Source organism: Macaca thibetana, chromosome 13 (assembly GCF_024542745.1).
Source record: "Macaca thibetana thibetana isolate TM-01 chromosome 13, ASM2454274v1, whole genome shotgun sequence".
Lineage (NCBI taxonomy): Eukaryota > Metazoa > Chordata > Mammalia > Primates > Cercopithecidae > Macaca > Macaca thibetana.
The window spans coordinates 69992924-70010272 of record NC_065590.1 but is presented as its reverse complement, the minus strand read 5'-3'; the positions used below and the strand labels follow the sequence as shown (position 1 = coordinate 70010272).

At 37.6% G+C, this 17349-nt stretch overlaps 1 protein-coding gene across 1 annotated transcript in view; it reads right to left on the bottom strand.

The window, feature by feature from the left end:
* CEBPZ (CCAAT enhancer binding protein zeta) overlaps positions 1-17349 on the bottom strand; it is a 406976-nt gene that overhangs the window by 10654 nt on the left and 378973 nt on the right. Inside the window, exons 2-12 of the mRNA XM_050753297.1 lie at positions 17158-17342; positions 13311-14803; positions 9980-10211; positions 9184-9367; positions 7189-7277; positions 4435-4488; positions 3777-3879; positions 3605-3673; positions 2421-2487; positions 1532-1629; positions 19-76 (exon numbers count right to left, since the gene is read on the bottom strand). Of these exons, the coding sequence (XP_050609254.1) occupies positions 19-76; positions 1532-1629; positions 2421-2487; positions 3605-3673; positions 3777-3879; positions 4435-4488; positions 7189-7277; positions 9184-9367; positions 9980-10211; positions 13311-14803; positions 17158-17313 (2603 nt within the window). The 5' untranslated portion in view covers positions 17314-17342. The remainder of the gene's footprint in view (positions 1-18; positions 77-1531; positions 1630-2420; positions 2488-3604; positions 3674-3776; positions 3880-4434; positions 4489-7188; positions 7278-9183; positions 9368-9979; positions 10212-13310; positions 14804-17157; positions 17343-17349) is intronic.

The window sequence follows — 17349 nt, the reverse complement described above, 5'->3', positions numbered from 1 at the left end:
AAGATAGAAGTATGTTACCCAGCAAAATCCATGTCATCCTTTTCAGAGCTGAAACAGTTATCATCTTCAAATGTGTCTGCCAGAGAATACAGAAATTGTGAGATACAACAAAGAATGACAAGCTTGACATACATCTTGTATCTGAATAAATTATTCTAACAGTCATGATTCTGCTGTTTATGACAAGTAAACACCAAAACAATATAAATGTGACTGTTACTAGTATATCTTAATAATGCATACAAACCTGTGAAATACTGATCTTAGTTAAATTCCAAAACTAAAGAAGGATCCAGTTAATTTTGGCTCTTTCTACAGTTCTTTTATGGAATGAGGGTAAATATAAAATAAAATGGTATTTAGCAATTGTATTCCCTTTTACTCTATTAAACTACTTAGGTGCTCATTTTTAATAGGTGTGATACAATATATAACACCTCATGCTTGTAATCCCAGCACTTTGGGAGGCTGAGGTAGAGTGATCACCAGCCTGGGCAACACAGCAAGACCCTATCTCTATTAAAAAACAAACAAACAAAAACCAAAAACAAAGTAGCCCAGCATCATGGCATGTACCTGTAGTCCCAGCTACCCGTGGGGTTGAGGCAGGAAGATCGGTTGAGCCCAGAAGGTCTAGGCTGCAGGGCTGCAGTGAGTTAGTTGTGACTGTGCCATTGCACTCCAGCCTGGGAGACAGAGAGATCCTGTCTCAAAACAAACAAACAAAACCCCCAAAAAACAACAACAAAAAAGTATGTAACATGTGAAATCAGTGTAAGTCTTTCCAATTTACCATGTTTTTTGTTTAAGTCTATTTTCTATCAAAATTTCTCTAGCTTTGTAGATTAAAGATAAAAAAGATGAAACAGTAGACTATTGCTATCAATTACTACTGCTATACTATATACTATAATAGATTATGAATGGTAAAAAGGATTTCTATTTCACATGAGATTTGGCTGTAACAATGAATAGACAAATATAAATTTTTCCTTATATGGACTATCCAAAGCACAAATCATGCATTTTTCTGGTGCAAACGTGGGTGAATTACCACATATCATAAAAATATTTCTTTTTTTTTTTTTTTTTTTTTTGAGACAGGGTTTCATTCTGTCACCCAGGCGAGAGTGCAGTGGCCCAATCTTGGTTCACTGCAACCTCTGACTCCTGGATTCAAGTGATTCTCGTGCCTCTGCTTCTCAAGTAGCTGGGACTACAGGTGTGCGCCACCATGCCTGGCTCATTTTTTGGTGTTTTCAGTAGAGACAGGGTTTCACCATATTGGCCAGGCCGGTCTCGAACTCTTAACCTCAAACGATCTGCCTGCCTTGGCCTGCCAAAGTGCTGGGATTACAAGTGTGAGCCACAGCACCTGGCCCCAAATATTTCTTAATCTTCCACTGTGATATGCATGATATTCTTAGCTAAATGATTTTTTAAAACCAAGGCCACCTCTCCCACTAATGTTCCACGGTCTATTAACACATAATAGTAGATTATTTTACAAAGAGTCAACACAACAAATTACCAATCAGTTTTTCAAATTCCTCATCATCCACGTCTTCTATACTTTCTTCATCTGCATCCCGTTTTTGTTTCTCTTTAACAGCAACTTTTTTATAATACCTAAAATAATACTAATGTTATATATTTGACAATTTTATTAAAGGTCTAAACTTACTATAATCAAAGCACCTATGACCAGTGGCAAACCACAACTGTAAAATCTTAAGTATACTCAGTTGGAAATAAATGACTGAAATTTGTATGTAATATACAAAAAATAGTTTAACTCAATAAAAAGTAGCTGGAATCTTTTAAGTGTAATACATTTCAAAGAATAATATTTTATCAGCCCTATTCTTGTATTAGAATACAGCAAAACTTAGCCATGTACACATGTAATCAAACCCTCAAAATTATTCATTCTAAATGATTTTAAAAAACAAGCCAAATCAAACCTAATTAACCAGTCAACCAGATGAGATAAGAAGTACTTTACTACCATAAGGCATTAGGTTATAATACTAGTTGGTTTAGGACTTATTTCTATAGCAGTGCACTGAATTTTTCTGAATCCATTCTAAGGGCCATGGTCTGGATAAATTACCCATTCTTTATCACTATATTAAACTAAGGTAGATTTTAAGCCAAAAAAAAAATTACTATAAAAAGAAATTAAAGGCTAAATTTCGAAAAGTCAGAAGCATAAAACAAAATTTATATGCTAAATTAACAAAACTCCCAGATTTACTTTAGTTTTACTAAGATATATTAAGATTAGCAAAATGACTGATTTGTAAATTTCCTTAACAAACACAGACACATCCTTTGATCTTTTCAAAATATGCTGATTTTGAAATTCAAAATTTAAATTTTGGCAGTTTCCCCAAATTAAACTATATTATGTATAGTACCTGTGGAAAAACACTTCATCCACTGGTATTTGGCTTTCTTCTTTTGCAAGGAATTCCTTACTGTTCACTACAAAAATAAATTTAAACATTTTAATGTAATATAGCGATTCCCTTTATGTTACTTAAGCTCTTAAGACAAAATACAGCATAATCTGTAATTCTAAAAATCTCAAAATTGTAAGGAAGGTAGATAGAAGGGACCCTGGAGTGCAAGGGACAATCTCTGAAAAAGTCTGTGTGAAGACCCAACATTGGAAACTTCACTGGCTACAGCATAAAGTAGGCAGTACACAGCCGTCAGTGCAGTTACAGTGAAACAACAGGGTTCTCTTACTGTTCTTCAGTTGCATCCAGGACCCAAATTTCAAGAGAAAAATTCAAGGAGTTATTTTAATAAATAATCACTTTAAACTTGTCATTTTCAGCTCAAAAAATGACAAGCTTGCCATTAATGCTTGCCATTCTGGGAATAAACAGGAAGTAAACAGTTTTCCTTTATACTGAGGAAAACTAAGAAATAAGGAACTACAAGAAATTGGTTTTATCTCTTCAGAATAAAAATTTCTGACTCATCCTGAGTAAAAAGAGATTTGACTTTTACTTCTAACTTACTAACTGTGGGTAAGTCCTTTTACATCTCTGGACCTCTGTGAAGTAAGTCACTGGAAATTAAATGATCTTTAAGGTCTAATTTAACCCTAGTCTCTGAACAAAAGGGAGATGAGATCTGGTATGCAAAGAAGTGTCTGCATTGAATAGAATAGACTCAGATCCAGAAGATGGCTAGCGAATATAGAAGTAGGTTATTAACTAAGTTTAAAATGATGCTCTGTGACAAAACCAGCTGTGGGTTTTTGTGCTTCTAAGCTAATATTAGAGAGCTTTCAGATGGTCTGAATTGTAAGCAATAGTAATTATATACACAGGGGTTGTTGATGAAGCTATGGATGATAAAATGGTGATAACTGTCAAAGCTGGGTGATGGTAATGGGGGGGGGTTCATCATACTATTTTGTTTACTTTGGACATGTTTCAAATTTGCTGTAATAACGTTAAAAAAAGATGGATAATGTCTTTGGTGCCTCAGGTTTTATTCTGATAAATTAGAACAAAGAATAATACAATTTATGCATTTTTGTCTTACACTGTCTTTTCAGTTTCAACTGTCTAAGCTTTATACTTACCAGGAAGATGACGAATATCCTTAATAAAATGTTTCCTTTTTGGCTGCATCACAACACTATCTGTGTTTTCTGAAATGTAAAATTATGACAGTATAATGCAAAACCTAGTTATAAGCTCATATTATTATGTATGAAAAATGAAAACCAAATAATTCACTAAATAGAAGCATACCTTTGCCTTTATGGGGCTTTGGATTTCGGTATACAAATCGATCCAAAAATCTCATTAGAGTGAAATCCTGCAGGGGGTCCCCCGAATACTGAATATAGTTTCCCTGAAAAGTGGAGGGGGAATTTAAAAACTTAATTCAAATTATATCTATGCATCCAGGTAAGAAAAAAGAAAAAGATAACTTCTATTACATTGTATTGAAGATACAAATATGCAATAAATGACTCTTCAAATATCTCTCTCATGCATATTATACTTAAGAAATTAAACACACAGATACATATACACACATATTCTAGAATGTAACATTGATTTGATGGATAGACTAATAATATTAAAAATGTAGGCCATCTAACCATTAATCACGAACCAAACCCTGAAGTGGCAAACACAGCAAATGGGAAAGTGAGGCAGTCTTTCTCCAGGAGAGGAGCTACAAGGTAATAAATAAATAACTGCTGTGGCTTTCTAATGTCTTATTGCTTCCATTCAACTCAGAGTGGGAAAAATTATCTGCTGTTTTGTACGAAACAAGTCATTGCTTCTTTATTCGAGCAGTAAAATGTACAAGATTCTCTGTTAAACACTGTATGACCAATTATTATCTAAAATGATTCTACTTTTTTCTTATTCTTATCTTTTGATATTTTAGACTCACCTGAAGGATGGTCTTTGCAAAAAGGGCCACAGAGGGATGAAAATGCACAGATAACTAAAAAGAAAAATGTGAATAATATCAATATTTCTAAGGTTGACACTTAGTACATTTATAGCTTATTTAAGAAAATCGGGCTGGGTACGCTGGCTCACACCTGTAATCCCAGCACTTTGGGAGGTTCAGGCAGGCAGATCACTCGAGCCCAGAAGTTGAGACCGGCCTGGGCAATATGGTGAAACCCTATGTCTACAAAAACAATCAGGGCATGATGGTGCGCACCTGTAGTCCCAGCTACTCAGGAGGCTAAAGTGGAAGGTGCCTGGACCCAGGAGGTTGAGGCTGCAGTGAGCCGAGATGGCGCCACTGCACTCTAGCCTGGGTGACAGAGCGAGACCCTATTTCAACAACAACAACAAAGAAAATGCAAAAATTTGAAATTTAAGCCAATACATTAAACAAGTGATTCTCAAAACATTTTGGTCTCAGGACCATTTCATACACTTAAAAACCAAAAATTTCATCAGTTTCCATTTAACAGGGGTTATAAAACTAAACAGAAAAATTATAAATACTTGTAGGTTCATTAAAATAACAAAGCTACTACATATTAATAAATAGCATATTTATGAAAAATAATTATGCTTCAGGACAAAATATATAGTGAGTAGCATTATTTTACAGTTTTGCAAATCTCTTTAATGTCTGGCTTAACAGAAGACAGTGATTCTTTCATCTGCTTCTATATTCCATGTTGAAATATACATAGAAAATCTGGCCTCACACGTGTAGAAAAAACCTTTCACATAACTGTGAATTTCTTCTTTAGTACTATACCAAAACAAAAGATTAGTTGTAATATGGAATCTGAAACCCATATTCAATTGGCTTTTGGTACTTGCTACTTAAAATTATTTGGTCTACTTTGAATCAATCGTTTATCCACTCAAGAATTTGTAATATTCAGGTGGCACAGTGGCTCACGCCTATAATCCCAGCACTTTGGGAGGCTAAGGTAGGCGGATCACATGAAGTCAGGAGTTCAAGACCAGCCTGGACAACATGGCAAAACACTGTGTGTACTAAAAATTAAAAAATTAGCTGGGCATGGTGCCATGCTCCTGTAATCCCAGTTACTTAGGAGGTGGAGGTTGCAGTGAGCCGAGATTGCGCCACTGCACCACTGCACTCCAGTTTGGGCGGCAACAGAGCCTTCTCTGTCTCAAAAAAAAAAAAAAGGATTTGAAACATTGTGCATTGGTCATTGGAAAAAATACCACATGCAGTCCTTCCAAATGTTGGCACATTTCATTATACTTTACCACAAAAATCACATTCTTAGAACCACAGATTTCATCAGTAAAGTTTTTATAAATTAAGAAACTGTCAAGCCCAAGGTGGTGGTTACAAGATTTTTAACACTTTAATCTTTGCTTGAAAGCTTTATTTTTGAATTTTATTGTTGACAACAAATACTGCCAGCTTTTTTGTTTCATTCATTTTCAAGAAAATGTCTCCCAAATACCTAAGTCTGAAAAACCAGTTTGTCAGTTAGTCTTTCATGAAAGAGCAGCTAGATGAGCTTGCAACAACCGGTAAGCACTTGTCCTTGAGACACGTGACAACCTTCACACTTTAGGTAGGCAGCAGAGGTATGTTACGCATACTTGCTATATATGCACACAAAATACTAAAAAGACATGTGTACTTTAGGGTCAAGATACTAAAATCAATAATTCTCCCTGTGTCATCATTCTTAAGTTATACTGGCTTTTTTTTTTTTAACTGCACATATGTGGCAGTGATGAATATAATGGCTTCTGATGCAGCTTGGTGCTGTCTTTATTCAGGATAAGCTGCAGCAATTTTACCTATCATTTATTTTATAGTATCAGTGCCACTATCAACACAGTGATGAAAACAGATAATGTACTGGTATTACTATGAAAAGAGCTGTGGGCTAGGCACTGTGGCTCGCGCCTGTAACCCCAGCACTTTGGGAGACCAAGGCAGGCGGATCACGAGGTCAGATCAAGACCATCCTGGCTAACATGGTGAAACCCCGTCTCTACTAAAAATACAAAAATAATTAGCCGGGTATGGTGGCGGGTGCCTATAGTCCCAGCTACCTGGGAGGCTGAGGCAGGAGAATGGCGTGAACCCGGGAGGCGGAGCTTGCAGTGATTCGAGATTGTGCCACTGCATTCCAGCCTGGGCTACAGAGGTAGACTCTGTCCAAAAAAAAAAGCTGTGTCCGACTCACTAAAAAGATATCAGGAACTCTTAGAGGTCTGGCCACACTCTGAGAATAGCTGCATAGAAAGATACTTATTGGCTTTACACAAAAGTCACAGAAAGGTTATTAGAATTACTTTCTAATAGGAATTCCTATTAGAAAGGATATGAATTCCTCTTATGAATTCAGAAAAGTAACTTTATTTACAAAAAAATTTATCACAAAACTTTTCAGATATATCTAATGAATAAAGCAAAATTTATCCATTTTCTCAACTCTGCATGCAATAATCTACCTACAAAAAGCAACAGTTATAACCCACGTATAATATCCTTATTTTACATGCACATTTAAGATTTTCTACAAAATGAATACCTCGCATAGTACCTTCCCCCAAATGTGGACTTTTAATGTTTATTAATGCTTATAATTATCATAAAAAAACCCTTCAAGGCATTACATCCACGAGGGCAAAAATATACACCATAAATGAATTAAAAGACAATTTGAAATTATTTTACCTTTTTGAGTTCCCAAAGACTTGTATTTTCAGCTCCACAGAACAGAGGATTTCTACTGAATGGATCATATTTATTTAACTGTTTCCCACCTAGGAATAACAAAAAAATACGATTTCTCAAATGCTTTATTCCTAGCCCAAGAGGTCATTAAAAGCACCACCATTAATATTCTCAACAGATATTTCCAACATTCTTACTTAGCTAAGCAACCTAGATTAAAAACTGAGCTCCCTCAAGAATTTGTCTTGGTACTTGAGCTAGCATCGGCTCTTGAATGAAGCAGGGAACATGTTTATCCCAACCACTAAAAGCTTTCTTCAAGGCCAGGTGCAGTGGCTCACACCTGTAATCACAGCACTTAGGGAGGCTGAGGCCAGTGATCATTTGAGTCCCGGAGTTCGAGACCAGCCTGGGCAAAATGGTGAAACCCCGTCTCTTACAAAAAATACAACAAAAAAAACTAGCCACGTGTGGTAGTGTGTGCCTGTAGTCCCAGCTATTCGGGAGGCTGAGGTGGGAGGATCACGTGAGCCCAGGAGATAAGAGTTGCAGTGAACCAAGATCATGCCATTGTGATCCAGCCTTCATGACCGAGCAAGACCCTGACTCAAAAATAACTAAAAGCTCCCTTTCAAAACTTCTGCCTTGGCTGGGCGCATTGGCTCATGCCTATAATCCCAGCACTTTGGGAAGCCAACATGAAAGGCTGCTTGAGTCCAAGAGTTCAAGACCAGCCTGGGCAAGAGAGTGGGATTTCGTCTCTACAAAAAATACAACTAGCCAGACCTGGTGGCACAAGCCTGTAGTCCTGGCTACCTGGGAGGCTGAGGTGGGAAGATCACTTGAGTTCAGGAGTTTGAGGTTGCAGTGAGCCATAATGGCTCATTGTACTCCAGCGTGGCCTGGGTGACAGTGAGACCCGTCTCAAAAAAAATCAAAAACCAAACCAAAAAACTCCAAACTTCTCCCTTTTCTAAATGGCAAGAAAAGGTACCCATTTTGGGGTCAAAGAGGTTGGAAATGTTAAGATGGAAATAATACGAAGATGAACTAGGTCTAAAGTCTTTTGGAGCTTTAGAGTGCTCCAAATATTTGTCATGAAAGTATGCCCAGAAATAATTCTCACTTGGAACAGGTCTGCCATTATCTTCATGTTTTCAGAAACTCAGGATTTAAAAAATTTAAAACAAAGATTTTCAGAACGAGGAACTGACTACCTTCCAACACCCATGCTCTTCATCCTTCTAAAGGATTATTCTCTCAGTTTAGTCTTCAGGGGAACTGATGGATTCTTCTCAAACTTTTCTGGCAGCTATCAGACTTCTCTTTTGTACTTCACAAATTGAAATTTGTAGATGAATTAATTTGACCGTGAGTCCCAAAGCAAGTTGAAGAAATGGGTCTGGCACCACATTTCTTGAACCTCAAGGCTAGTGTTTTCTTTACAGCCTCAAATGAACAGGCTGCATTTCTAAGATTTCTTTTGACTCTAACATCCTATTAATTTAGTTTGGTGTGTGTATAGGAAACCACTTAAAGTTTCTATCTTGAACAGAAAGTTTTCTATCCCTAAAATATTACTTTAAGAAACTGTGGGCCAGGTACAGTGGCTCACGCTTGTAATCCCAGCACTTCGAGAGGCCAAGGCAGGCAGATCACCTGAGGTCAGGAGTTCGAGACCAGCCTGGCCAACATGGTGAAACCCCACCTCTACTAAAAATACAAAAATTAGCTGGGTGTGGTGGCACACACCTGTAATCCCAGCTACTTGGGAGGCTGAGGCAGGAGAATCACTTGAACCTGGGAGGTAGAGGTTGCAGTGAGCCGAGATCGTGCCTCTGCACTCCAGCCTAGATGACAGAGTGAGACTCTAAATAAATAAATAAATAAATAAATAAGTAAGTAAAATGGTAGAATGCTAGTTTCTATGAAAATCAAAGAGAAACCAACTCCCTGGTTTAAAAATTCAAGAGAATAAAGATTAAAAAAACTCACCTTTCAAATTATCAAAGTGCACCCAGGAAGCAATCTCTGGTTTTTTGGTTTCTATATCACTTTCAGGAACCGTTTCCTCTGTCTCAAGTTTTTTCACCATCTCTGTTTCTTTGTCTGCATCAGTGAATTTTTCCATGTCTTCATCATCATTTGCATCAATAAAATGTTCTTCATCATCAGACTCCTAACAAACACATAGTTTCATAAATCTACATAAATCAACTAGAAGTTGCAATAAAGTCTGTGTTCCATTATGTGATGTAGAGTTTTACTTATTGCAACTCTGGTGAAACGTGAAAGTTCTAATAAAGTAAAATGATGGCCATCAGTGGTATTTAAACAAGAGAGGAGAGCACATCCTTATTTCTAAACATAACACAGTTAAGTTTTGAGCTAAGAACCCCTGAGCCCTAGGGACTCTATAACTTGAAAACAATTAGCCCTCAAGTAAATTTTTGACTTGTAAATAACCCTATGAGGTAGCTACTATTATTATTTCCATTTCATAGTTAACGAAGATGACTTAAGAGGTCCACTAAGTTTTATAGTCTTCCAAATCCCATACAATGGTAACTTCTAGTATAGTATAGTTTATTGCAAGTAGAAGAGTTGAGCAACATGCCCACCTAGTAAACTGTACAGCTGGTACTAAAATCTAGGTTTGTCCTATTCCAGAACTCACACTCATATGGTCCAGAGAACTAGGTTATTGTCATGTGAAGCAAAGAAAAACAAAACAAAAACCACCAATATATTTCAGCACCCACTCAATTTAAAAAGCAGTTGAAAAATATACCGGATGATCATCTAGTTGGCTTCTTAAACCTGGTTTTGCTTTAAGGATCTCAGACACAAGATATAAAGCTCCACATATAAATGGTGGCATTTGTTGACAAGTAACTTGAAGTAACCTCTTCACAAAAGCCTTCACCCGGCGCAACACAACGTCAGCTTTCAGAGATTTGTAGACAAGGTTAAGAAACATAGCTTGCTTGGAACACATCATCAACCCTGGATCCAACATCTTCCTGCAAAACAAAACCAAGGTCAAATATTTATGTATAAAACCAGCTCCACAATCAACAGTCACATATTAGAAACAGCTACTAACCTCATCTTAGTTAGGGATAACTTTGCTGCTTATATTAGAACAAGAGACCTTGCCCTAAGAGGTAAGATGGAAGTCAATGACCAGAAAAGGATGATGATGGCACCAGGAAAAACCAACAATAACAACGACAACACCACCACCACCCACAGGAATGAAAAAAGAAAAACTCTTTTCCAAGTGTTTTTCTGTTTTCTATATCAACAGGGCACAGCCCTAACAGTATTCATAGAACCCCACCAGAAAAGCTAATCTAAAACCAGGCAGTGAAAACTGACCCATGAAAGCAGAACATTAGAAGATTTGGGTTTTTGTCCTTGTATAACTGCCTACTAGCAGGGTGACCGCCTCTTCATGGTGTTAGTGAAGACCATAGATGAATAGCAGAAAATTAAATTCTAAGGACTTCAGAGAATCTCTAGTCCAATGTACTAGCTGTGTAACATCTCTCTCATACACACTATTCTCACTGCCCAGAGTGCTTCTCTCCAACTCTCTGCATGTCCACAGTATCCAAAATAGGTTCTTCTATTAGTCTCTCTCTCAGTTCCATGTTTGTGTCCTTCATAGTTTCACAAACTGGGTTTCCCTGCCTTTCCCTTTTCTCTCAAGGTCCAGTGAAATAGGGATTATGCCTGTGTTATTCACTGTTATAACCCCATTGCCTGGCAGTTAATACTTTTACAAGACAGTTATTCAAATACTTGAACCTATTTAGCTATTATGTGCTTGTCTCTCCCTAATGTCTGTCTTCTGTAGGCTGCTCTACTCTGACCTCATGATACTTTAAAAATTCTCTATTCTAGATGCTGAATACTACACATGTCCCCAACCAGTCTAGACCTCCAGATATTATAACACCCAGAATTAACACAATCCTCCAGATTAGCTCTACTAACACCTGGAATCATTACTTCCTTTGTTTTAAGTATTCCCATCAATTTTTTCCTACTAATACTAGAAATGAAAAGACAAGCTTGTGAAGCGCTTTCCTATTGCTCTGCATACTCTGGGAAATATCACCCTTTTGGTAATATCCTGGGATATTCTGGATTATTCAATTTTCTCTCTTTACATTTAAATTTTCCAACATTTCCATCCAGTTTGCAACTTATTTTTAGGCATAAATTCCATCTAACATCAACAGAAACATTTGAGAAGAATTTAAAGGGACATGTCTCTATCATTTCATGAAATATTTTCCTAAAGTTCTGATAAATATTTTTGTAAATCAAATCATGTAATTTCTTTTATCCCTCAATTAACTAGGGGTTTTCTTAATGTGAAGGATTCTTAATAAAACCAAGAGCAAACAAACACTTTAAGAAGGCCTAAAGGCCCGTTAAGAAACTCCATCTGCGAGAGCTCTTGGCAAATAGTGATTTTAAAAACTTAAAAATGTACTCTTCCTCAGAGATGTTAGACTATGATGTTAAATAGAGACAGAAAAATGTTTCCAACACTTTCTAAGAATTAAAAATTCCTATGACCATCAAAAGTTCAAAATAATCAAATCACCCCCCTTCAAAACAAACAAACAAACAAAAAAACAAACAAAAAACTCAAGACCCCGAAACCTCTACATTTTCAGCCTTGGAACTCTTTTCAAATTAACGATGTTAAGTATCTATTACTTCAAAGAGTTGTGGAAAGGCTTCTGAGAGTCTTTTTAGTGGACCAGAGCAATCAGTGCTATGAAATGTCATGAACTCTACAGCAAGTGGACCTGGATTTGCCACCTAACTTGGTCTCTTAATATCTGTGTGACCTTGCACAAATTATTGTACCTCACACACTGGAGAGCTGTTAAGAGGATTAAACTAAAGAAACATGTATGAGTATCAGTAATAAGGATAGCAGCCAACATTTCACATAGCACTATGTGTTGGGCACTGTTAAGCACTTCACATACACACAAAGATTACATGGGTTAACACACATACCCCCCCCCACCTTCATTAAAGCCCCAGTTCTGTCATTTACAAGCTGCAGAATCTTGTGCACGTTTCAAAATCTTCATAATAATCATGAGATAGGTGCTTTTCTCTCCATCCTACAGACAAATCCACTTAGGCATGATAACATGGGATGAATTATGTCTACCAATAGGTTTTTAGTGGGGATCAAGTAATTTGCCCAAAGTTACACAGAAAACTAATGGCAGGGACTCAAACCTAGGCAGCGTGGCTTAAGTCTAAGATACTAACCACTACTCTACATTTTCTCACAAGATTATCTATGTAAATATATAAAAATGAATTAGAAGAAAATATATTAATTTCTTGAACACAGTTATGTTCTACTGCCTCTTAAACAGCTCCAAACTGTTTACACATTGCTGAAAATATGCCTCAATGAGTGAGTTGCAAAATTCAGTAAAGAAAATCTTAATTTCCATTAAACAAACAAAAACCCTGCACCCCCCAAAACTCTCTACTTAACATACTTTCTTGTTTACCACAGCTCCTCTCTCTGCTGCCTCCCCCAATATGAACGTGAGTGCCTCCAGGGATGGGATTTCTGTTCGCTGTGCCTCCTGTGCACCTAGAGCATGGCACCATACTGTAGGCATTCAGAAAAGACTTATTGAATGAGTTACTGTGTGAATGCATTCAATTTTGTGAAAGACAGCAGGGAAAAGACACAGGATTGAGAATGGGAAGACGGAAACTGCAATTATATCTGCAATTTTATTTCTTTAATATCCCAAAAGACTTAAAACAAATATAGCAAAATGTTAATTCTGAAATACTAGCTGGTAGATATGAATGATTCTTTTGGGTATTTTTCTGTATTTTACAACTTCTCAAAATGAAAAATGTATTCAAAGCAGCGAATATAATTTGTGTCCATCAGGGAAACAAAGATTAAGTGACTTACTTGAAGGTGGCGAGCAGCAAGCTGCTAAGGGGGCCTAAAATCCAATTTTCTAACTCTTTCTCTTGCCCCACAGAGGGCACTGCCTGTGCTGTACATCAAGTTATAGTTCACGTCTCATATTGGAATGCTATGTTCTTACCTGTATAATGCGGTGTAATATCGATCCGATATTGTCTGCTGAGAATTCATGACTTGGAAAAGCAACATTAAAGCCTGCACACTGGTATTAAAATTCACCATATGCAACACTTTGAACAGTGTGTCAATTTGCTCCCTCACTTTGTCATCACCAGTCTGGGAATAAGGGTACGCCCTATTAACACCTGTTAAAAGGGCGCTAAGCATTTTTGATTCAATATCTTTTTTTTTTATACAAGTCCGAAAAAAGCAAAAGTAAATAGTTATTAATTTGTTAGCCAGTTCACTTTCTTCATGGGACAGAGCCATTTGATTTAAAAAGCAAATTGCATAATATTGAGCTTTGGAGCTGATATTTGAGCGGAAGAGTAGCCTTTCTACTTCACCACACACAACTCCTTTCATATTGGGATGTTTACAAAGTAATGTCTCTAACAGATGGGAGGCTTTTGTGGCAATTCTGTTCTGAGGATCTCCCAGTTTATTTACCACTTGCACAAGAAGAGCCTTTTCTTCCTCAGGCTTGTTACAAAGCAGCTCATGAGCCACTGCAAGGGCTCGAGTTTTAGTGGTTACTAATGTATCATGACTTAAAGTTTCTAAGACCTGCACAAATTCAGCCACTAAGTGTTTCAGCTGGTGTTCAAAATACCATAATATCAGTCTTCTATCTCTTGAGTCCTTGTTGCCACTGGACAACTGTTCCAGTTTGTCAAAAGGATGCTGGCTGAAAATCCTCAGCTTCCGACTGTCTGGCAAAAGGTCTGTGATAAGCAACTCTTTAAAAGTATCCAAGGCCATGAGGCACTGCTGTTTGCTGCCCTTCTTTTTAACAAGGTTCACAAGAGTTTCTACAAACTGAAGTGTGTGAACGGCATCATCCTGAATAAGAAGAATCATGGCTGCCATCCTGTCACCTAGTGTCCCCGATGACACAATTGCTTTCATCCAGGTAGAAGAGGCTCCCTTTTGACTATTCGTCTTACTTTTGAATAAGTTGATTTCATGCTCATACAGCTTCTGAGCAAGGGTTTTATAGTTAGATACAACATCCTGAGGCTGGGGTTTCAAAGAATATTCATTGCTATACTCCAGATCATACCATTTGCCTCCAGGCTTGAGTAACAAAGTCTGTCTCTCAAAAAATTCAAAGATGTTCTGTTTATCTTTCTTCACTTTCGGTGTGGTACTGCCGTTCTCATCAGAATGTGGTTTTGGCTTATTCTTATTTTTCACCTTATTAACTGATGTCCTTTGACTTTGTGCTGTATTTTTGTTATTTATTTTAGGTATTTTTACTTCTTTTTTGCTGGAATTTTCTTTTTTAGCTGGTTCATCTTCTTCAATTAAGCAAGCTTTTGTATACTTGGCCAAATTAAGATTTTGAATAAATGCTTCCAATTCACCTTGTTGAAGGTCATCAATTACTCCTTTTTTGCCTCCATCTATCACTTCCTCATTCTCATCCAAAGTAGCCAGCATAAGGTAATCTTGCTGCATTAAAAACATAAGTTAAAAATACATTACAAATGTGAAAAATAAAACCATAAAATAATAGGAAACACAACATAATTTTAAAAATAATTTCAGAATTGGAAAAATCCTTTCAAATTTGACATAAAACTCAGGGTCCACAAAGTAAAGGATAAGTAAATCTATCTTTCTTTTACACACATACACACATGCACACTTTTTATTTCGATATAGGAAAAAATACAAATTATAAACTGGAAAAAAAAAATACAAGCAATTCCTATCAAAGTAATTGGGTTTAACACCTTAATATAAAAGTTTCTACACATCAGTAAGTGACAACCCAAAAGAAAAATGTGCAAAGGATATGAACAGTTCATAGAAAAAAAAAAAGGTTCTTTAAAAATATGAAAAGATGCTCAACCTCACTGACATTTAGAGAAATCCACATTAAAACCACAATGATACATCCATCTTTTAATTTATCAGATGAGCAAAGATACATTGCAAGATGAGCAAGATACAATGACAGGTGATGCTGGGGAAGGGGTGGGGGAAATGGCACTTTCATACATGGTTGATGTGAGTGTAAACTGACACAACCTACATGGAGGACAATTTGTCAACTCCAATTACGACTGTTTAATACAAGGCACACATCTGTTGACCCAGCAGCTTCATTTCTAAAAATTAACTAATTGATTGAGACATGGTCTCGCTCTGTTGTCCAGGCTGGAGTGCAGTGACTTGACCATGGTTGAACTGTAGCCTCAACCTCCCAGGCTGAAGTGATCCTCCAATCTCAGCCTGTGGCTGGGACTACACGCCCAGCTATTAAAAAAAATTTTTTTTTTGAGATGAGGTCTCCTTACGTTGTTCAGGCTGGTCTCAAAGTCCTGGACTGAAAGTATCCTCCCACCTCCGACTCCCAAAGTGCTGGGATTATGGGTGTGAGCCCCTGTGCCTGGCTCATTTCTACAAATTTGGACTACATATACACTTACAAAAGTGGGGAAAAAAATATTACGATTAAGGTTATTAACTGTAGTATTATTTAAAATAGTGAAAGACTGGCAATAATTTAAATATCCACAATAAGTGGCTGGTTCGATAAATTAAGACAGACAAAATGATTTATGCAGCCATATCAATAACACAGAACTTCATGCACTGATATAGAAGGATTTCTAAGAGAGAAAAGAAAGCAAAATATAGATAGGTGTATATATATGGTACTATTCATGTAAAAAATAATACACGCGTATTTCATACACATAAATATGTATATGCTTGAAAAGGTATACAGTATCCCTGAAAGATATCAACTACACTTGTAAAAATAATTGCTTCCTATCAGGGCAATTGTTACGGCTGAGATAAAAGTGGAAAAAATTGGACTTTTCACTACGTATCTTTAAAGTTTGTATCACGTGTATCATGTGTATATATTACTTATTCAAAACTTAAATATACACAAGCACAGAGCAAAACTGTGAATCTACTTATCTCTAACCAACTCCTCCACCCTGAAAGTCCAGTCTCCAAACAAAATAATATTAAAAACAAAGTTAATTTCTGTCCCTTATCTGCTTAAAATCTTCCAGTGGTTTTGCATCAAACTCAGAGCAAAAGCCTGCCCTCTTACCCCTTGCACCTCATTTCTTACCATTCTCCCCTTACCTCACTCTGCCTCTGCTACATTGGCATTTTGGCTGCTCATGGAATAGGTCAGGCACTCTTCTGCCTGTCTTTGCATTTTCTGTTCCAACCAGAATGGCACATGGCTCACTCCTTCCTCTCCTTTAGGATTCTGCTCAAACATCTCCTGATGTGTTTGTCGATCATCTCATTTAATACTAACGCGCTCCCACTCCTTATCGTCCTTTCGCACTACCCCGTGTCTGCTGTACTATGTATTTAAAAGTTTGTTTACTGTTTCTGTCCCTTAATTAGGATGTTCCAAAAAAGAGGGCTTCTGGGGCATACAGTGACACGTGCACGTACTCCACGAGAACAGAAATGAAAATTCCAATACCACTGGTGTTCAAAATACTCATACCACAAGGTCGGGACCAAGAAAAGCTACTCTCCGACCTGATGGTATGATGGTTATACCACGTTAATAAAATGAGAGGATCGCCTACATCCTAAGAAAGGCCAGAGAATACGACGTTCAACTGGAAACTTTTCTTTTGTAAACAGCCCTGGAAACCAGCGTGGGAAGCTCACAGAACACATGCTTCCGAGGCTGGGATCTGGGATCTGGGTCCTGGACGCCCGCGCTCTACGCAGCGCGGAAGCGGCGGGGCAGTCAGCCTAGCGACATTAGGGACTGCCCACGTCTGACCCCTTTCCCCGGAGCCCGCGGCAGTTACCTTGGTGCCTCCGAGCCGTAACACTTCCTCCAGGGAGAACCCATTCTCGGTTTCATTAGCATCATCCTCGTCGTCCTCGTCCGGATCTTCTACTGCCTCCTCGGGGCGCCAAGGCCGCTTGGCATGGAACTCCAAAGGCTCCTTGGCTGCCGCCATGGCTAGCAGAGCATACGCTCTTGGAACTCAGCCTAT